General features: G+C 41.5%; 1 protein-coding gene across 6 annotated transcripts in view; it reads left to right on the top strand.

Moving 5' to 3' along the window:
* TPK1 (thiamin pyrophosphokinase 1) overlaps positions 1 to 23,129 on the top strand; it is a 313,129-nt gene that overhangs the window by 179,544 nt on the left and 110,456 nt on the right. For 5 of the 6 annotated variants that reach the window (XM_055805376.1, XM_055805375.1, XM_055805374.1 and 2 more), the window contains 2 exons: positions 5,712 to 5,807; positions 22,764 to 22,910. In XM_055805376.1, coding sequence (XP_055661351.1) covers positions 5,712 to 5,807; positions 22,764 to 22,910 — 243 coding nt within the window. The remainder of the gene's footprint in view (positions 1 to 5,711; positions 5,808 to 22,763; positions 22,911 to 23,129) is intronic. The other variant, XM_055805377.1, reaches the window with a different exon arrangement.

The following is a 23,129-nucleotide window of genomic DNA, read 5'->3' on the forward strand; positions in this document are numbered from 1 at the left end:
ATGAGTCAAAACATCATCCACCCCAGAACTGAGGGCCAAGCAATCTGTACAGTATGGGCTTTGCACTGATGCCAAGCAGTCAGCCAAATTTGAGTCCAAAAACTGAAAGAAAATGTATTTCACTTAATTATGTATTTTTGGCTATTTAAATATCCAAAATAATTTTCACCAATTACATGTATTTATTTTGTTCTCTACTACAAAATATCAAAACGCAATTCATACAATTAAGCTGATCAAAAGAGAAGCCATTCCAATACTTGTTCAACAGTATTTGAAACTCCCAAAAGAAATCAGTGAGCTTAACTACTTTGCCTTCCATAGTTGCATCCTTTTCCCAAAATGCAAATGGATTCATTTCACTAATTTCCTGATGGCTTGTAATTCATAAGAGATAAACAAGATCTGTGGTTTCGGTGCTATCTTGCTACATTGGTCTCCAGTACCTTATGGCCTGTAGGAAACCTATGTCATTTTTATGTCTGTCAGTATCTCAAGGTAGATGTTCTTCTGTCTTTCTCCAATCCTGTCTCTTTCAATGTGTTCAGAAATCTCTTGTGACATTCTAGCCTGCTCCATCTTTATCTCATGCTAGACTTGGTTTCCATCCTAGGAGAGGTTTTTTGGATCAGCCGTGAAACACTGGGCCAACAATGAAGATGACCACTGGGTGATTGCCGTCTCCGCAAGAAATGTTCCCAAACTCTTTTTTTCTCTTTGTGATACTGATTGAACGCTCTGGTCTCACAACACTACCCGGCTATTATAGACAAGGTGGTAGAATATAATGTCTGTCATCTGTTAAACCTATTTTATTATGCGTCCGTGTGTTAATCTTCTTTCTTAGGCCTGGTCCAAGACCTGCAGTTGGGCCCTGCGGACCCTTTCTGTTCATCGATGCCTGGTCTAGACCAGAGCTTTGCTTGGATCCATGTGTGCTTTTTCCTACAGCAGTTTCTCAGTGTCAGCTGCCTGCAGTTCTAATCAGAGTCTCAACACTTGTCTGCATGTTTGGTTGTGAAAATGTTTGGGGGTTCAAACCATTCAGGTGACTGCAGCTAGTGTATGAAGAATGTAGAGGATTGGGGTTATTCTCCAAGCAGGTGTCAGAGGGGCAAAATGAGTGAAATTCCCTGGGGTCAGAAACTTACATTAAAAGGAAGAAAGAACTAGGAACCTTCTACCTCATTCCTGCTAATTGGCCTTTTCAGGCTCTCTGAGGTGGAAATACTGCATGCTGATATAGTGCAAGTAAGGGAGCTGTATGCTCGTGAAGTGTAGCGCATGTGATGCGTGAGAAGCGGCTCAGGGAAAGTGGTTTGTTCAGCCTCCAGAAGACAAGGTGAACAGAAGATCACACTGCTGCCTCCAACTTCCTAACAGGAGGGCAGAGAGGAGGCAGAACCAGACTCTTCTTTAACATAAGCAGGGACAGGAAAAGAAGCAATAACCACAAGCTGCAATACATGAGATCCCAGTTTGACACTGGGAAAGAAAATTTCACAGGGGTGGTCCAACACTAGCAGAAGTTGCCCAGAGAAGTTGTGGAGTCTCCATCCTGGGACGTGCTCAACCTAGACTGGAAAGGGCCTTGAGCAACATGAGCAAATCTAACGTACTTTTAGCGAGAGGCTGGAGCAGATGACTCAGAAAAGTCCTTTCCAACTGAAATTGTTCTGTCAATCTATAGCTCTTAGTGGGTCTGTGAGGTGTTGGCCTTGGCCGTGTGCATTGCTGTGCGGGCAGGTGAGGTCTAGGGGAAGAAGAGTTTTCAGAAATACCATTTAATTTATATAGGTACTTTAAACTTTGTGCTGTGGTTTTGAGAGGCTCTATAAGCTGTCTGCCACCTTCTCTTTTAGCTTGAGGATACGTGGCTTTCCTGTGTCTGCCATTAACACTACGTAAGTGCATCGGTGCTGAGGTTGATACCCCAAAACTGAGCCTCAGTGCAACAGAAATTGTTAGAAGACTGAACTGGGTGTGTCACTGGTGCACTCAGCAAGCACAGCCAGATGCAGGCTTCAAAAGACAGACTCAAATGGCTTGCTTGACGAAAGTCTTGGAGATGGGAGTACAAATTAGGATATTTTATGTATTCTGTCCTAATTATATTCTTATGCTCAGAAAGATTAGAGAAAGAACAAACGTGACTTTGTTTTAATAAGCGATGAACAAGGACATGGGGGAATGGACACCTACACACTGCTTTCTTCAAACACACAACAAGCTGTGATGTATAATATTTCTAAAAATGGGAGAAATGCTGAGATGTTCAGATTGACATTTCAGTGTCTGTCTGAAATATAGGGTTCAATAATCCTATTATGTGTGTCTGGCACACTCCTCCTCCTTTAGCAATATGCCTCCCATAACTGCTATAATAAGACAGAACAGCTAAAGCCAAATTCTGTGCGCCTCATCCTATCATTCAGCAAAGTTATATCGTCATGAGATGCAGTCTGTTGTTTTCTTTCCTGCTGTGTGGTATTGATTTTTCTAACCTTTCCTAATGTTAAATTTGTTTGGCTTTTTAACTTCCTTACCAAAGGTTAATGTTATTAAAGTTGAGCAGGTATCTATAAAACTACAAGCATTATTGCCTATCTTGCAATTGTTATAGTGTCCTTTCATTAAACCCTGGCTGCATCAGAAAGCTCTGTCATGAAGATTTTTGTCATTCGGGAGTAATATGGTGAAAGTTGACAAGAACTGCATTTGAGTTGTCATCCAGTCCTGTGGTATAATATATTGGATTTGATACATCAGGAGCAACAGATTCATCTAAAATATGCTTGCCATCAGTTAACATGAACTGTACAGACATTAATTCCAGTGAGGCTGTAAAGAGGGTGCAGGAAGATGCTGGTGCTGCTGCTGGTCCTTTCCCTAGTACAGTCTGACCACGCCAGTTTCTTTGCCATTATCGCAAAACGAGGAGTTCTAAAATCCCCGCCAATTCCAGAACTGCTTATCTGCTTGATGTGGAAAGAGAATGAGAATGAGAAATCACGGTTTAATGTGAAGGAAGTGATGGCCTTAATGGTGGCACTCTGTCAGCATTCTTCAGTACGCTCGACAGTGGTACTTGTATAAAGTATCCAAGGTGCCGGCAGTGAGTAAACAGTTAACCCAGGTTTCATGTTTAGTGACTGCTGCCACAGTACTCCTTGATGTTAGTATTGCAGGTACAGTGGGCTGCCTTTAATGAGTGGTGACATCCCATTTACACATTTAGATTGCATTTCTGTGATGTGTATTTGAGGTCTTTCATTATAAATATGTGCAAAAGACAGTAGCAGGGCTGAACATAAGGTGTCTGTGTGTGGCGTATCATGGCTGGCTTCTGGAGCTGCGGTAAATGACCATTGATGCTTATACTGACATTATCTTGCCTTGGTAGTACCCTGTAGTTGCTCTGAAATACTTTTCTTATCAAAGAATGTCCTGAGAAGCTATGCAAAGACTAACCTCAAGTGCAACAGTTTTAATAGTAGAAAGCATAAAAGAATAAATAATAAAATAATTTAAGCTATTGTAGATCATCACTTATAAAAACCCCACAGATAATTTGGTCTTCCCTGGGTGGAAAGCAGAATTGCAGCCTTCCTGCAGCTGCCAAAACCCGACTGTCTAAGGAGGAGATCAGGCTTGTTAGTGACTGCAGGTAGGAGTCTATCAAAGTGCTGGGGGAGAGTGGATGTTAAATCTTTTATTTATAAATTGGTACCAGTAAAGCACTTCCTTCTGCCAGTGCTGTGAAGCCAAGGAATGGCCCTGGCAAAAGATAAAAGACCTTCCTTCTCTACTGCTAATTAAAGAGGTGGTGTCTGAGGTTCTGTCTGTTCTCCCATGCTTAGCGGTAGCTGTCCCTGCCACTGCTTTAGTCTTCATCTGTCACGTTCTTGTGCTGTTCAAAGGCTGATTGTGGAAGGCTGGGGAGGTTCTGTCTGTTCACAGTTTTCCACAGCTGGGTCTCTGTTGCCACTGTCAATGCTGGTAACAAGTCTGTCTGAGAGCACCCTATTCTTAGTGAATGAGACATCTTCTCATTTAGAGTGGCTTTGATTAACAAATTGCCTTCAGTAGCTTTCAGATTCAACTGTGAGCTTCCTGGGTGGGCCTGAACATCCCTGCATCTTTCCTGGGCTTCCTCTGTGTCTCTGGTTGGCGTTGCACAACCCATGGTCATTACAGACTCCAGATGGCTTGTGTCCCTTCTCCCTTTGCCAGTTTTCTCTTTCGGCCTTGCTGGGTAACAAGTGGAGACATGGCAGCTCTTCAAATTGTTTGACGCTCAGCACTGAGGCCAGGCTCCAGCCACATTTGTCCCTAGCCTCTTCGTGGTGACAGAAGCATCACTTCTGCAAGGGAGGGCTTCAATTACATGTGCTGTTGCAGCTGTGCGATGTTCCACCTTGGCAGGTCTGTTACTACTACTTGAAAAGGTATTTAGAGCAATATAAGGTATTGGAACCTGTTTTTAACCAGGTTTCATTTCAGAAGTTTTTGAGGAGGGAGGAGAAGAAGTATATTAAAAAGCACGTCGTTAGCTCCTACCTTATCTCTTCCACATCATCCAAATCCCCTGCTGCGTGATGGTTTGGTTTGGTTTTGTGTGCATTCTGGCTGTGTGGGGAAGCATTTCCGTGATAGTGTCTGTCTTCCTATTGGAGGCTCGTTATTTTGTAGTGTGCAATCCCCTAAACTCCATCCATGCACTGATCTGGGAAATTTTGCTTTCTGTACCTTTATTTTTACCACTAAGCTAGAAGCAACTCTTAACATTTTGGTGGGGTTTTTTCTGCTGTAACAAAATAATGTACTTTATACACACAGGCACACATACAAAGGTTCTGTAGTCCGAATGCTTTTGTCTTATCAGTTGTTACTGTGTATAGCAGAAACAGAATCTGTCAGATAAAGACAAAGCTTGGAGGCTTTTAAGGGTACCTTGAAGTGGTAGGAGAGAGAACTTCTAAATCCAGTATGTATGGTTCTTATTTTAATTTATGGTGCTGTATTGGGTATTTTTTATCCTTGAAACCTCTTTGAATAGCGACTTTATGTGGTAGATATACTCTGCTTTTCCTTACTCAGCTTGTTATCAGAGGCTTAGGAATTGCTTTAGCTCTCAACTAAGAAATCTGAACTCCTGCTCTTCTCGGCTTTAATGTGCTCTCCTCCATATTACCTCACCGCAAGGAGATTGGTGTTGGAATCACTGCAAATTAACTACTACCACTGCGCTGGGTCCAGGAACCTTGAAGGCTTTTGTATGCTTGCATTTATACACATTTGAATGAATGTAGCAGCGAATATATGTAACTGTAGCACCAGAGAGAACAGTCACTCTCCTGGAACCTGGCACTAGAAGTTAGTGGTCCCCCAGGGCTCACTGCACCAGAACTTGTCCATCCAGCAGAGCACCACAGAGCATGCTTGCCCAAGCTCACAAATGTACTCGATGAATTTTGAGTATCTGCTGCTGTGCCTGTCAAGCCACTGTTCTGTAATAATTTACTCAGCTGGGACCCGTGGTCTTTAGGGTCTGTAGGGGTAATAGTCTTTTCCTTCATTTTGCATCTCCTTGTAGATACTTTAAAAAGTTGTTGACTGGAGTTAATTTCACCAAGGACACCATAATTCTTGAAACTGAAGGATGACTGACATTATTTTTTTTTCTCTCTGTTTTGCTGCTTCTTCACTAGGGATGTGAGTTAATTGAGACCATGGATCAGGACCTCACGGATTTCACCAAGTGCCTTCAGATACTCCAGAAAAAGATAGAGAAGAAGGGCCTCCAGGTAAAGGCGACACACCTTTTGTCTCTGGTTCTTAGTAGTGACTCCTCCTCTCAATATATTTAGGTTTTTGTTCGAAGTTTGCACAGAAATCAGACTATTTTCTGTAGCCTTGCCATTCTGCGGTTTTGCCATCATTTACTGCACACCTTGTAAGTATCGATGCTGCTGCTAAAAGGAATCACATAGCGTGTCAATGAACAAACGTTGGCTTTCTTAAAAGGCAGCTTGTATTGATTTCTGTTAATGAACTACCCAAAGTGCAGGAGAGCTGTTGTGGCTGGTGATCAAAGCAGGAGTCCCACTTGAGCATATAAATATATTTTCAAGTCTTGGCACACTGTGCCTTGATGTTCATCTTCTTCCTCTCCCCTCCCAAAGGTGAGGTGGGGGGGTGAATCTTACCCTGCCAACATTACATATGGTAAGCAATGCCTCCTTCTGCAACAGGTTCCCCTGGAATCAGAGGGAATCTTTGCAGAGCAAGCAGTGCATTAAACTTAAAAGGAGCCATATGGAGTTGTCAGCTGCTCATTTTATTGGAAAAGTAATGGAGGCAATGTTCCCCCTTGCTTTCCACAGTTTGATTTTGGAGGCCTGCTTGTTTCATCTATCTGAGATGCGACATTAACATTCCTTGGGAATTTCCAACATGGTGAGTCAACGGCAGGTGTGCTCTTGGGATTGCTGCCCTTCCTCCCCACGGAGCAGTTGTTCATAAGGGTTGAGCTCCCTCCTTCGCTCTGTACCTATAGGTGAAAGAAACTGAGAGGGAACAGCAGCTGCACCCTCTTACCAACAGGGCAATAGACATGTAAGAAAATGAAAATGGCACCAGATGGAAGGAGAAGTGTAAACCTCCTCTTTTTCCCATTTGCATTGTAGCAGGGTAGGAAAGTTGCCTGGCTTCCTGCAGTCACTGTACTCGAACAAAGCTGCAGGAGAAGGAAATGGCAGTGCCGCTCCCTCTTTCTTCTCTCTACTCCAGGATGATAAATAATTAACCATTTTTTGCTTAAGCCATTTTGGAATGTCTTGATCTTGTAAAGGAGATATATGTCCGTGGGATGTTGTAGAGAGCTGTTGCACAATGCCTGTCTGCAATTGTGTCTCCTCTTGCTGCCCTGAATACATACGGTTGCTCATCAGGATTTTTACCCCATTGCTACAGACAGAGATGGGAGGGTTTCTCCATACACATCTCTTATCTGTCTGGCTGTGAGCGAGGAAACTCTTTATATGATAATTTATATTTCCCCCCCTATAATTTATCATCTCAAGAGCACAAAGAGGTGTCTTCACATCTAGGACACAAATGATAATGAATGCCACTGGAACAGATGAGCCACCTACACCTAGGATTTGTTTTCACTTTGGCAAGCAAGGTGCTTCCCTCTTAACAGAATTACCCTTAGAATGAAGAAGTTGAGTGTTTCCTGGATTCGATTCATTTTCAAATCCCAGCTATTGCTATAGAGGGATTTTTTGTAAGCTATCACAAGAGGCTTTATAATGAGTAATCAATGTGTTAAAATAAGAGCAATGGGAACATGACAGCTACAGATGTGTTTCAACAATAAGTAGCCTATTTGTGAAACTTTGAATTCTTTGATCCCTTTCGTAGGTAAAGCTCTGTTAAGTTGGCTAAAGGATACAACATTGTAATCCTTGATGATATTTTGTAAAATGCAAGCCATAGTGTAATTGTATTAATTGTGTAGAGTTCATGCCAGTGCACCAAACCAAAGATTTCAGTTCAGTTGTATTTTAGTGCTGTTTCATGTCAGATGTGCTTTAAATTCAATCTGACTTGTTCAGAGGTGCAAGAAGTAACACAGGTATGTTTTCTAAAACTGAGTACCATGTTCATTAAATCCGAGCTGCTTCTTGCTTGCAGTTTCTGTTCCATAAAACATAGTAAGATGCTATCAGCTAATTCATGCAGGCTAACTAAAGCATACATTTCTAATTTCGGTCTTCTGCATTTTCTGACATCAGGAGTTTCAAGAGGTCATTGATTCAACGTAGGCAAGTAATATGTGGAGCTTAAGCAAATGGAACCCAAAACTGTATCACAGCTGTATAGACTACTAGTTTGAGTCCCAGTCTTCCCTTTGTTCAGAAGCATTAGGTTTAATTTTTTAGTAGCAGGCTTGGTGATTCTTCTGGACATCCTGATAATGCAGTGCTTAGTTTGGTGCCTGTTCCCCCCAGGAGCACAGAGATTCTGAGCACTTGTAACATGTACTGGCCTCAATTTATGGATGCAACCTCTTGTCTCCTCTGAAACTCTAGCCTCTTTAAATACCTAAATTTACACTTAATTTAGGTATCTTTATGGGTATCATTCTGGCATTAGAAATGTGAAGTGGTAAGAAAACAGACTGTTCAAGCCATAATCTGAAATCTTTGAGGGGAATGCAAATTCCAGAGAAGAAAGCTGTCATTGAATTCTGTGGTCACCTGGGAAGGTATATACAGCTGAGAAGGGAGGAAGAGCCAGGGTCTGAAAACTAGAAGTGAATTGAGAAGGGGTTCTTCATCTGGGTTTGCATTTTTGGCCTGAGGTACAAACTTGCATGTCTCAATGTGTGTGGGGGGTTTGCTTCTGGAAAAAAATACCATAAAAGCTTTCCCTTTAACTGAGAAGATTAACTAGGTGGAATATGTCTTCCTTATTCCAGGAAAAAGTATGTGTGTCCCCAACTTTGATTTTTACGCACTCTGTCTGGCTTATTCAGAGCACTTGTCAAAGAGGAATATGACAGAGACACTACAAATCTGTTTCTCTATGATTTATAGTTGAAGTTACCAAATAAGGAAAGTATCTCCTTAGTATCTTTAAAAATACTTATGCCACAGTCATGCTGTGTTTGCTGCTCTTTCTGGGTAGCAATATGTTAAGCTAGGAAATTAATTACATTTGATGTATACCATGGATCCACAATCCTGTGACATAGTTTGTCTGGATAAAATTCAGCTGTGAGGAGCTGAGGTATTTGAAACAGGGGTTCCTCTGTGGGTTAGAGAATAAGTTACCATTTACCTGCTATACTGAACAGAAAATTTCTACTCTGACCTATCAGTCACCTCTGTGGAAGTTCTATGTGAAGGAGGTTTTTGAGCTTACGTGAATGTATGGGGGCAATATTTTGTTCCAAAGGAGTTAAATGTGTGTAATTTACATTCCATGTCTCTGTACCTCCATCCTGCTCCTCTTCTTCCTTCCTGCTCACCCAAATAGCTTTTGAAGAAGTAACTTTTGAGCAGAGGAATAGAGTACTGAGAGATAATCATATCAAACAACTTTCTTAGAGGTCACCTGAGTGACAGTGAAGGTGAGATAGATACTCAGTGACCTCACTAGAGACAAGGCTGCAACGTTATTTGAGATTTTACTGGGTGTTGGAGAATTCAGTCTGAGAAGAGGCCTTAGAAATGCCTTTACCACGAAGAAAGATGCAAATGGAGCTGATAATCAGCTGAGACAAATCTGAGAGAAAAAACACCTTGTTAGTTCTTGAATTCCTTGTTCAATATAAACAGCAGTAATTCTGTCTTCTAGAATAATTAGCCAAATTTATAAGTGCTTTTTCCTTATGTCTTAACTAAAAACTCCTAGAACAGTTTCTGAATCCTCAGGGTCATTCATATCTGGTTTACATTGTGTATTTTGGTTGCATTGCCAAGTCATGCAGAAAGCAGCATTTGTGATGTCTAAGTCGCCTAATTACATGTATTTGTAATTACATACCACGGTGAATGTTAGAACAAGCAGTACCCTTTACATGTGCAAGCTAGAATCAGTCTTAATTTTCCCTCTCCACAGCCCTAATTCATATGTGAATCGCTTCGTATTGGATGGGTGAAGCAGTGAAGTACCATCAACAGAATCTGACTCCTGAGGTTTCTTTCCGTCCTAAAGGCTGTTAGATATTTCTCTTTCTCTTTTTGCATGACTGTGAGTATGCGTGCACACACACGCACATGCATGTATGTATATAAACATGCAAATTTTACAGCAGTATACCTTCCTGGCCCTGTGTAATGCTTTTTTAATGTCTTAATAACTCTGTCTTTATTTCTGCTGTGTGTCTTTTTCACATTGTTTATGGTCTATTGAACGCTTAGGTGCACGTTTTGCCTTTCTGCTTTAATCACTATTTTATCCCTTCTGTGGTTATGTGAGTACGTTCCTTTCTGCATTGTAAGACTTTCAAGTAAACTTATTTACAGTAATTTCTTTCTAGTACTACTTTTTTTTCTTAATTTTCTCTTATGTAACAGAAGCTATTTCAAGAAAGCAACTGAACTGGCAAAATGATAGGCATGCTCACAATATCTCTTATTTAGATATCGACAGATCTTGCATTCAAAGTGAACATTATTATCTTCGCTTTTCAGATAGGGTAGCAGAAGTACAGAAGCAAATTGTCCACAGCGTCCCAGTGTACTAGTGGTAGAGCTGGGGATGATCTTCGAGTTCCCAGTCTCCACCAAGTGCTCATTCCATACCAGTGTCCCTGGTCTGACTCACAGCAGCTTGTAGCAGCTCACACCAGTGAGAAGTGGAAGCGTGTTTATTGATTATGCAGCTCCAAGAACAATCCTCGTAATGTAAAGACAGATCTAAACCGTTATCTTTATCTCAGAGTTACAAACTCTGCTTTCTTTAACTGTTTCATCTAAAATACCATTTAGTCTTAAAACTAAGCTCTGGGACTTTTCATTTAACTTTATTATCTTTTCTGCTTAAAAAAAAGTTAAAGCAGCTCATTTCATTATATAGGATGAAGATAGAAAAAATGGATTTTATTGAAACCTACATGTCTTTTAGTGGTTTAATGTTAGTGTATTTAAACTGATAAAAGCATCAGCGTCAATATGAAAAAGTGAAAAAATCTAAACCAACTCTTCCTAAAAACCCTTTTCAGTAAAGGGATACTATAGTGACATTTCCATTTTAAAATTACACGGGAAAGGTTCAATCTGTCAGCAGTCTAGGATATTACTTGTTTTACGTGAATGCAAGCATTCTTCTCTTTGCCCTTTTAAAGAAAGTGTCAAATCAGTTCCACTTTCTTTTCTGTTGAGGGAGGCTAAACTAAACATAATGTTAGTGAAGTCCTGTGTTTATAAAATGCTGAAGACAATGAAATGATGTTCATGTACCACCTTCAGCTATGCAGTGTTCAAACAGCTTATTAAGCACTCTGGTTTGTCTTTACAAGAAGAAAAAGAGCCTGAAGAAAAACAGAAAATACTTTAAAAGATAATAATTTTTACATAGAGGGCAGTTCCATGTAGAAAAGGTATAATTATTCCAAGCACCAGGCTCTGTTCAGGTTAGGTTTGGTTTTGTCTTATCAATTGAGGTTATTCCTGATGATGTGACAAGTTTTGTAACAGTAAATACTTCAGCTTCAGTGCCTGCCTGAATCGAAATGTCACTGCTAATGTTAGTAGTTGGTAATTTCATGTTGGAACACTACTCGTTTTCATTTCTGAAAACTTTTGGGTACTCAGAACAGTAGTTGGAAGGGCTTTTACAGGAAAGCCTAGGAATGGTGACAGACCATTACCAAGATTTGGGAACAGGGAAGTAACTAAATATCATGAACAGGGGGAGAGGCAATCTGGAAAATACCAAAGCTGGTATGGAGCTGGAGCGTGAAGCTTTTACAAGGACCCTGAAGTTTCTGGCTCTGTCTCTGAAGTTCATATAGGAGGCAGGGCTCAGAATGACCCTGTTCAGTTTTGGAGGCATTGTTGAAGCTTTTCTTCTTAATACCTCACAGGAGGAGAATAGATAAAACAACAGAGATGTTTTAGGGGAAGTTAAATACGTGTGGTAAAAAGGTTTCTATAGTGTCAAGTGATGTATCAAAAGTTTTTCATGAGTTATTAATAGTAAACCTCTTCATAAACCTTTCCTGTTCAGGAAGAACAAATGGATCTAAAGTGTTTCCTGTTAATTCCCATTTCTAAAATGTAGAAATTCATAGTACCTTTCAACAGGAGTAAATCCCTCCTATAGGCTGTGCAGATATATCCTTGAGTACTGTACTGTTTTGGCTCTAAGGTCCAGTTCCAGGAATGCAGCGTGTAACCCATCTTTCCTACTGTTGAATTATTTTAAGGCTTCTGATTGCAAAGTTATGGCAAAGTACACTTCTTGTAATACAGGATAACAGAACTTGTCCCTTCCCAAAGAGAAACACCCAAATTTCATGTGAAGGAAACAGGCCATTGGCCTGTTCCATTGCAGCTGTGGGCACCAAAACACACTAAATATCTTTGTGTTAGAATGATTTTGTGCAAAATGAATGCCTACAAGAATACGGTGCATCACATATGGAGAAATTTTCTGATGTAATCCTTGTATAGTCTACCGGGGCTTGTATTTGATCTGTGAAGATAATTTAAAGAAAAAAGACAGAAGCAGAAGGGGATTTCTGGAGAATGCATCGATTTTCGTTTGTTTGTTTAAAAAAGATAAACCTCATATCAGTCTTTGAGGGGGAGAAGAACAAGGGGAAAAATATCATTTATTTAGGCGGGTCAGGGCACGGGAGAGAGCAAGGATATGCTCGTTAACAAGACTGTGGAAGCTAATAAGGAAGCCAGCTACTGTTCTCTCAACTTAGTCAAAGGCTAAATAAAAACAGAAAACACGAGGCAACTACAGGCGATTTACTGTTTTCTTTGAAACCACCAATTTTGTCCTATTTGTAAGTATTTTTGCTAGGAGAGGTGATTCTCCTCCCCCCTCCAGCCCCTTCTGCTTTACAGCTTCTCCGATAGCAGCTATTGCTGGTGTAACCGCCTCCGTGCTGGGGAGGTGGTCAGGCTACACTGCCACACCACTGTTCTCAATGACTGTCCTACGTACACTGATGGAGCCCTGGAGGTGGAGGTTGTAGCTGGAAATCTTAAGCAGCCATAGGTTTTGACACCAGGAATTTCTCTGCAGTTCAAAGCCTGAGAGCTCAGTTTGTTGCTGGAGATTTTCATAAATAACCTGGTTTATTTTTTGTCTATTTGACAAATGAATGCTGTGGTGTTATGAAATATCCCATAAGTTAGGAGTATTTTGATGAAATTTGATTTAGTTAATGGGATGTAAGTTTATTTTTATAATTAAGTATATTAAGAAAATTGTGCTGGTACAGCAAATTTTAACTGCAGTTTATAATAATAGTCAGGGCATTTTTTAACATCTCAAGTATGATTTCTTCCTACTAAATTGAGATGCTTGTCTCAAGAATAAATGACAGGTTTTTGGCTATTGGTGAGATAGTTTTATTAAAATGTTTAGCAGTTTTCTATATCCGTGAGTGCAGAAGGACTGGTTTTACAGAGAACACTTTCATAATTCATAAACTGCAGTGATCTGATCCTTCAAGCGGTAGGTGCGTCAACAAATTCACCTTTTTCTGTGGCTTCTTTTTTTTATCCTGTTCAAGGAGACTTATTTAATCTAAGTAGTGCATATAGGAACACTTCCTTACCGGTTCTGGGGATTGGGGGTGGTGGGGGGGTGGTGGTGTCCCACGACGTTTTCCCCATTTTTGTAGCATTGTATGGCCTTTGAACAGTCAAGAGAAACTTGTAATATTGGTCAAATATTTTGAAGCTGAACTGGGTCTTTCTCTTTTTTTTCTCTTTCTTACCTAGAAAGAAGTACTGGGGTTGGAGGGGAATGGAAGGTATTAAGATTGTTGCAAAGTAAAAGTGGGTGGATGATGCTACATAGAAATGGTTTAGCCTCTAGCACTGCTTTCTGCAGCCCTTTGACTTTTCCCTGACCTTTAACTCTAGATCTCTTGGCTGACACCAGCAGTGTTCGGAAGGGGCAGAGGGGTTTGCAGTAATTTAACTCTTCACAAATATTGTGAACATGAGGTAGCCTGGGGTAATGCTTGAAAGGCCCCTGCAGTATTCCCACCGTAAAAAAGGCAGTAGCATGGGCTCAACAGAGGTAGAGGTTGAAGGATCTTCATAGCAGAGCTGCACTGGCAACCAGGCTTTGCTAGTCCTGATGCTCACGCTTTTCTTTTTTTTAATCAGCTGCCTTTTAATTTGACTTTGTCACTGCTAAGGAGGGGACTCGGGGGATGGTCTCTTCAACTTGCCTAAAGAACCCATCAAGCATCCCTTTTAAACAGCTAAACAACTAAGCACTGAACAATTAAAGCTCAATATTTTGTGCAAATTAAATGTGAGCATAAAATGTTTACAGCTTCACAAGCACCTCCAGTTTAAGAAGTCATGCTTCATTTCTTTTTAAGTGCGTGGCTAAATTTATATGGTCTGGAGGACAGTGTAGAAAAATAAAATAGATTCTGTAATGGGTGTAAGCTGACATTATTCAGGCTATGTTTAGCTTAGCTGCTATAGATACTGAACCTATTCTGAAAGGGAAAGTTGGCATCCAAGATCCTAACCTCCTTCCTTCAATATAAGAGCATCTCCAGCCTCTTAGACAAAAAAAGGCATAAATTCTTCTTTCTGCAAACCTGCACTCCCGTGGAACAAAAATAATTCTGTACTGCCCAAGTATTCAGTGAAATCACTCAAAAGAGGAACCATTTGCAGAACAGGGCCTGAGAGGCACGGGAAAAATTTTCCATCTTTAGTTTCAGGTCTTATATCTTTCCCTTGAGTATAATAGGACAGGCTATTATCCCCTTGTTCATCATGAAGATTAATGTTCAGACCAGCTGAAAATACTACTGTTCTGTTGAGACCTATCAGGAGATCTTCAGACCTGTGTGAACTCAAGTTTAAACTTTTTAAAGAGCAGAGCTAACGTCTCATCCTCGTGAGGCACAAATGCCTCTTTCGCCATGATCTCCTCTGTGATGCTGCTGCAGCAGGGTGAGGATGCCCTGCAGCTCCGCGTTATTTGTGGCATCTTTTATACAGGCTTCATCGCTAAATGTTAAGATATGCAGGAAAAGTGCCTGAGCCATTAACTCTTACTCAGATGAGTAAAAACAATAGCATCAACCATTAATGGGAATGGAGATATTTATTATTTTTTTTTAATTTTATGTATTTTGTACGGAAAGTTTTCCCTTAAAAATCCAGGGTTCTTTTTTAAAAAATTGCTACCTAGATATAACATGACAGAATGGAAAGAAAAATAGGCAGAAAATTGATTTATTTTGAAAAAGTCATCTGGTTTAGGAAGCTTCAGGAAAAGAACTCACCTCTCGTAGTGTTGAAGTTGGCTTTCTCTGTGCTTCTGGGTATAAGCACCTGTGCGCTGCGGGCAGGGCAGGAGATCTGCTCCATTGCCTTGGAATACCGCAGGGTTGTTCAGCCTCCTTTGAAGGCTTCCCAGGAGGGGGGAGTGGGATGGGGGCTCTGGCCACCACAGAGATTCCCCCAGAGACCCCCCAGCTGGACAGGGGGACATCTCTGGGGGGCCATGGCCTGTGGAGAGCCCCTGCTGAAGCAGTTACTGCGCTGTGGCCCAGGGAGGCCCGTGGCAGAGCAGGTCCCCGTGCTGCAGCCAGCGGAGGGCCCGGTGCTGAGGCAGGTGGACGTGCCCCCAAGGAAGCTGCAGCTTGTGCTGAGGAACCCACGCAGGAGCTGCAGCCCGTGGGGGACCCACGCTGGGGCAGTTAGTCCCTGGAGGACTGTACCCCGTGGAGAGGACCCCATGCTGTGGCAGGAGAGCATGAGAAGGGAGCTGCAGAGAGGAAGGGGTATGGGCCGACCGCAGCCCCCTCTTCCCCTGCACCATATGGGGGAGAGGGGAGAGAGAGGAGTCAGGAGTGAGGTGGTGAAGATGGGCCTGGGAAAAAGAGGCAGGGTGGAAAGGTGGGTTTAGTTTTGTCTTCTTTTATTTTTTCCCCTCTAACTTGATTTTTAATTGGCAATAAATTAAACTAATTTTCCCCAAGTTGAGTCTGTTTTGCCTGTGATGGTAATTGGTAATTAACAATCTCCCTGTCCTTGTCTTGACCTGTGAGCTTTTTCATCTCATTTTCTCCCCCAGTCTTCTTGAGGAGGGGGCATGTGAGAGCGGCTGGGGTGGGAGCCCGGCTGCCAGACAAGGGTAACCCACCACCCAACTGTAAAGGAAAGCAAAGAAACGTTATCAGGGCTCATGGAGACGTGTGACGGCTCACACGCTGTTATTGATACGTGTCCGGGGATATAGGTCCTGCCTGTGGGCTACGGCTGGCAGGCAGAACTTGCAGTGTCTCTGATCCATCAGGTCCTGAGGAGCCAGGACCCTACAAGACTGTCCCTCTGCCAGCACGCTGCAGCAGGAGCCACGGTCCAGCAAGACTCCTGGATCCAGACTGTGATCCCTCTGAGGGAACAGTGGAGGCTTTCAGGAAGAGTCTTCACAGCAAAGAGCCTCTTCCCTGTGCCATGTCCTTGCCCCGGCTGGCCCTGCAGGACAGGGCTAGCCTTCGGCACAGGCTGCAGGCTGGCTGCGGTTGAGGAGCGTAGGATGACCAGCAGCAGCATGGTCCTGCCGGTAGGGAAGCAGTGGGTTGTAGTTGTGTTGCCATGCTGATCTCGGGACAGCACAGAACCGTGTTGGAGGGAGGGGAAGGAAGGCTATTTCAGTAAAGACTGACAGCCAGGGTTAAGTGCAGTGTGAAATACAAAGCTCATAATGAACAGATTCTCTTAAAGAAGATAGGATCACTTTTTTTTCCCTCCCTTGAGTTATTCATTGATGGGAGCTTTTAGTTTGTTTCTTTTTTTTTTTTTCTTTTTTTTTTTTTACTGCTGGAGGCAGTATACGAAGAGATTAAAAACACAGCATGTGCCAAACACAGCTTTTGGCACTAGATGCAAGTGGATATGAGATCGTTAAAGAGATTTGCTAGACCATTTTAGCATAATCTTTTGAGGGCCTCTTGCATTGCTGCTAATACAAATCCAGGGTTACTTTCTTTGGGATATGATAGCTCACAGTGATTGGTTTTACATTTCCATGGGGGTGATGCTGTGGTACCACTGGATTACAGTGGTTCAGCTGTGGAAACAGAAAGGTTAGCTTGATGCTGGTGAATGTCTTTTCATACTGTTATAAAAGATTAGAAGATTTTATGATTTTTTTAGAAGACATGTGGTTGATAGCCCTGGAATCCTTGTTCATGCACAGAATAAACGTGCTGAAGTCAAAACCAGCACACATTTTCCTCAAAAGATTCAGTGAACAGATTGGTCTAAGAATTTTAGTGCACTTTTGCCTACTTGCAACAGTGTGGCAACATTCTGGAGTAGGGACGAGCCCTTCACCCAGAAAATCTGAGGCAATAAGGAATTCCAGTGACCCTGATTTCACACGCAGCCTGAATTGCAGAGCTGTGCTGCAGCTGAGAGGCAGCAGCAGCACGGGAGTTACTGCTGCCCCTGCTCCACCTGAGACACAGGCAGTACTGTGTGATCAAGGTCATACAGGAACACTCAGCACAAGAACAAGCAGTCAAATTGCCATTGCTTGGGGTTCAGCAGTTCACGTAGATTTTGTAGATTAGGTTTCTGTAAGTAAGCAAGAATAAAGTCAATGGTTATGAAGTTTATGTTCCACAAAATTTATGCCAGATGATGAACTCTCAAATGTTCCATTTACCTGCAGGAGAGAGCAAATCCAATGCACTGAAGTGGAATCAAGTCATTTGACCAGAGACGTAAACACAAGTCAATAGTAGAACCAAGATTAAAATGTTTCCAGCTACTCAATTCTGTGACTGGATTTTGAAATTATCTTTCCCTTTTCCATCGTACCATCATATATGTTGCTTGTTTTAAGCAGAAAAATGCAATCTGCTTTGCATGCTGGTTGTCATTAGCAGAAGGAATTAACCTCTTACTTGAAATAAAAGGGTTACAAGAAGAGAAATCGCTTGAGTAAAAATGTAAGGAAATGAACATAAGAAGCAATAAATGCTTTATGAAGGAACTGGAACAGTATAATATGAAGATTAGTAGAATCAGTGAGGTGACGATGAAGCTGATTGAAGGTTATCATCTCAGGTACACAGACAGGATGGCAGCCTTCGGCTGAGACGTCTTGTTCCCATGAGGAGTCAGATGACCGAAGCAATGACCAAATTCCAGCTAAAGAGGGTTCTACCCAAGCAAAGTTCAGATGCTTCCATGTGGCTGGGCATATCATTCCTGTAGGAAGTGAATACCATACCTATTTATGTAAAACACCAAGCTAGAGAGCCAGTATAATCAACTAAAATGGACACTCTCTTCCTATATATTCAGCATTGGGTTGTGGGATTTTAATAGTTCGTTAAATTTACATTGCAGTTTTGTGGATGAGAGGAAAAAAAATGACTGTGATCTGGCCAGCACAAGAGCTCTAATACAGAATTGGGAGAATGAGCTAAAATCTACTCTGGCTCATTTGTTACCAAGGAAAGTGCTTGCTGTGTTTTAAAGTCTTCAGTATGGAAGCTGATGCAGAGATCGGAAAAGATATATCCGGATTTTCAAACCACATCCTGAGTTGACAAAATTGCCTTACGAAGTAAAAAATGCTTTTCTTGTAAACTGGTTGCAACCGATAAAGTGTCAGAGTGATAAAGCGATAATAAATGTAGCATTCACACTACTAATTTGTTTGCTTTTCAGCATATATTTATATAAATATGTATCTCAGCATATAATATACTTTAACATACTCTGTATGTTACTACGATAATTTTATTCTCTGTATCATATTCCTCAAAAATTTAAAATTAGAGAAATAAGCTTATGAATAGTAGGAAATTAAGAAAGGCTGTGAAAGGTGAAGAGATATCAGTGGATTGAGAAGGTAGGAAAAGGAAGCTACGTCTGAATCACATACAGTATCTGACCTGTAATTAGCGTAGAAATATCTTGAATATTAGCGGTGGATGGATCTCCACGGTCTCAGAGGGAGGGAGGTTTATTCGTGGCTCCAGAGCTTTTACTACACCTAGATTACTGTTGCCTTCCCTTTTTCCTTTAGGGGAGGTCTTTTTCACAACTTGTTCAGTGCTGCTGGCTGTTGTCAGTAAATGTGTTCCCTTTCACTTACCCACCTCTTTGAGACTTAAGCACATGTGTTTGCGAGTCATCTGGCTGAAACTGAGCTCACGCAGAGCAAAGTCCTTTGAGTTGTCTGTCCAGAGCCCTACCCATACCCTGGGAAGAAGATTTCTTATTGGAGGTAAGGAGCACGGTTTAGGAAAATGGGCATCCTATGCTGTCAGTTCCAGCCTTGGACCTTGCTCTTAGATTTCACAGCAATGTTGACATTATCAAGCTAGATATTGTGCTCTTTTCACCCACCCCAGGCAGTTCCCAGCGTCCTATGTCCTTTCACCCTTCTCCTTAAAGACATGTTCCTCAGTCATATAGTGAATATCTTCTTTGTATGTAACCCATCCATACCAGGAGGAAGAATGTCAGCTGGACTGTTTGTCGCAGAGGTAGTGTTTTGCAAGCCTGCAAACAGTTTACAGCATGTTGTCCATTCCGATAGTCTCTGTGAGAGTTGGAAACAGGAACGCGAGCAACTTCATTCCGATGTTGTGGCAGCCCCAGCTCCGCTTGGTTAGTGCACTCTCCACACTACAGCTTAGGGGAGCAGGAAGGAATGCATCCTTGAATTTCCAGCACAAAGTCTTTCTTTATGCTTCCTTTCTCCTTTTGACCACCTTTCTGTTTGGTGGTGACTCCTAAAACTCCTTCAAGAGATGCTAACGTTTAAGTGTATTATTTAAAGATGACTGAAACCCACCTTTAGATCTTCATCTCTTTCTAAATTAAAGCTTGATAGCTTTAAAGATGCTGTGCAATGTGTTGAAGTCTAGTTGTAAATAGTCTTAGAGAATACAGTGTCCTCTACACTGTGCCTGCTATGTTCTAAGCTATTCTTTGTAGTTATTGAGGATTTTATATCCTTTTTTCAGGAAATGAATGACACTGTGTGAAAACAAATTGTGTAAGGGGACTGGTGACAGGACATTTAAGTGAAGCATGGACATTTCAAGTGAAGTACGGAGTGTTAGTCAAATGCTGCCTGCTGGGCTGATTAGCAGTAACAGTATAATTCTGTAGCCCATGTTCTACAGGAAATCATAGCAGAAAAATGAATGGCCTTTTGTGTCTGTAGTGTGCGAATATATAAACGTCCTGTGCTTTGGTATTCACTTTATCTTAGGTTCTGGAATGACCAGGAGTCGTGTATGTGCTTTCCTGGTACATCTATTTTCTTAAGTGCTTGGCAGAGCAAGAGGAGCAGTGATTGCAGGGAAGGAACTGATTGGTTTCTTAGCTTGTGAGTTTTGTGTTGTGTGTTTTTTTCATGGTGGTGATAGCTTCAGGATGACAGGGCTCTGGAGGGTTTTGTTGGAATTAGTGATTTAGTTAAATAAACAAAGTGTGTATACCCAGACCTTCAAATAGAGGGTCTAAAAGTCCTTCAATGTCTGGCCGCCTGTCAGTGCTGCCAGGAGATCCAGTGTAAGCCAGGTCTGTCAACCATCACAGCAGTGCCGAATTTTAGCTTTTCTGTCTATCTGCTCCTCTCATACGCCAGCTGGATTTATCTGTGTACCTGTCACATACTTGTGCTTTTATTTTTCACAGCCCATGCAAACCCTATATAATAGCTACCTTCCCTTTCAGATATCCTTATTAGCGTTCTCCCAACATGCAAGAACCCCAAACCGCTGTGTTAGGAATGCCTTTTTGACAGATCTACTCCATGCTAGGTTTGTTTTATTTTCTTACTTTTTGGGAACCAATCCACAAGCTCACTGTGCTGTTGCTATTGAGTAAGGAGTAGGACTTCAGGATCACTTCTGTTGTACTTTAAAATGCAGAAGGTTGGGAAGTTTTGATTGTTTTTTGTTGGGATTTTTATCTTTTTCTTCAACTTGCAGTACTCTGGCAATCTCTGTCACAAAAAGCTGCAGTCACTGATCACTTCAGTGTTTGAGATAGGTCCTGTACTTCATAGTAAGTGCACGTGTGTGAATAACAGAGCAGGATTTTTCTGACATTCTGACAGTTTTACAAGGGAAAGGAGACACATTCAGAATGTTAATGCATCATTTTAATTACAAGTCAGAGGGAACTCTGTTTTTCCTTCATCCTTACCTTTTAAACTGTAGAAAACATCAAAGCCAAAACAAACAAGTTCATGTGTGGTGAGACATATATGCCAAGAAACTATAAAGCAGCTGCTCAGCTTTTTGAAGGTTAGTCTAGTCTGGGCTAATATTTAAGCTTCAGTCCCATTGCTCACAAGAAAAACAACACACGTGTGGATCCTGATCCTTTGCAAAGCCTCTTTTACTTCACTGTCATTCCAGGTTAATGTAGCAGATTTTCCCCATGGCCTCTGTTGGGGTGGGGGCATTTTTACTCCTGGTTATCTGGTAGGGAACTGGTGTTGGTGGGTCTTTTTAGCAGTATTATTTTCAGAGAAACAATCCACCCTTTTAAATCACAGTCATCACCAGTCAAACAAATGCCATTTGTTTCTACACTGGAATAAAATAAATAAAATGGAAAACATAGTAGCTTAGCTGGGCACATAGGATTTTTACCTTTTGCTGTTTTGTCTTCTGTTTAAGGATAGGTTTTCCTGCCATTCATACCCTGTTGGTTGTACGTTGTTGGGTCTGTGTGATCTGTAATCTGCACAGAAAATAGGTGCTGTCTGCAGTACAAGAATAGGGGTTTTGCTTCAGCGTTTGCTGCTAATATGATGTATTACACTGATCCATTCTGGCTTCTCAAGTATTTTCCTAGTGGTGCTGAGAAAGATGGTATAATTCTTTACCAAAAGGAAAAGAGCTTAATATTCATGCGAACCAATATTCAACAGAATCGTAAAGCCCCAGCCCTGGTAATAAAAATAGAAGCTGTTGCTATTAATACATCATTCCAGAAACACAGAGCACCATTATGTGGCTCCTGGGTTGAGTAAAACTTCATGCAATCACAGTAGCCATGGACATAAGCCCTATAAAGTTGGAAACTTCAGCAGATGGCCATTGTCAAGTCAGCTTCTAAAGACTTCAGAGCTGCAATGTGTTAAGGCTCTAGATAGGACTTACCCGGTAGTAGCTTTTTAAAATACAATTACTGAACATAACTGATCCACATTATGGAAGTAATAATAATAACACTTTGCACTCAATGACCTTTTATCTGAGGACCCAAAAGTTCTTAACCAAGGTTTTTTTAATATTCCCTCTCTGCTTATAGGAAATAAAGTGTTCAGAGCCTTGATGAAGTGTGAGAGAACTGAAGAGCAGCAGTCCTGCCGCCAGCAGTCAGGTGCTGCTCCCTCTGGGTCTGGGAGCAGGACAAGGGAGCACTCTTGTCCCTGTCCCTGACAGCTGGGACATGGTGTCCCGGTCACTTCGGGTGCAACCTCCTGCTTCAACAGTACTTTTAATCTTAGGTAGAACCAGCCTGCGAGTGGGTTTGCTTGTACGTTGAAGTGCTGTGTAGCAAGATCAAGAAGTGACATATAATGACCCTCACCTGACATTTCCTTTATTCACCCTGTAAACTGTGAGGATAGCACTGAAATGATGTTGAGATCTGGGGATACTAAGGCTCAGATATACCACACTTAGCTGAGGAACTTAGATGCAGAGTGATATGTCTTAGGCTCTGTCTGTTCAGGGCAGACAGATAAGTATCTCCAAAGACTGGCCTGTATTTTAGGGAGAACAGTTATGTCCTTTTTTAAAAGCGCCACATTTTGACCATGAATTTGCTGAGCTTTAATACTCAGCCTCAAAATTCACATAATGTATTTACTGGTAATGGGAGTAAATAACAGTATTTGACATTTTCTTTTGTATAGTCGGTAGTTCTTTTTCTTTTTTCTTTCCCAAAGTGGATTTTATTGTTGATTTTCAGGTCTAGAGATCATGCCTGAAAGTTTTCTTGGTGACTGTTTTTTGTTTTATCTTTTAGATCGATGTGATTGTGACTTTGGGTGGACTTGGAGGACGCTTTGACCAAATAATGGCATCAGTGGAAACGCTTTTTCATGCAACAAATATCACTCCTTTTCCAGTGATAGTTATCCAGGAGTGCTCACTGATTTACCTGCTTCAACCTGTAAGTGTTGTGAAAAGTTACTTCATAATAACACTGACCTTCCACCCACCCTGGTCCTGTAGGTCTTGCACCATTAAATGCTCATTTTCTTAATTGTATTCTGTAGGGTCAGAGCCTAAATATAAAACATTGCAGGGAAGTGGACAGGAAATGATGGGCTCTTCATTCCTGCCTTGGAAAAGATTGTGTTTAATTTGTTTGGGACAGATTTGCATAAAA

This window comes from Falco peregrinus, chromosome 5 (assembly GCF_023634155.1).
Source record: "Falco peregrinus isolate bFalPer1 chromosome 5, bFalPer1.pri, whole genome shotgun sequence".
NCBI classification, from domain to species: Eukaryota; Metazoa; Chordata; class Aves; order Falconiformes; family Falconidae; genus Falco; species Falco peregrinus.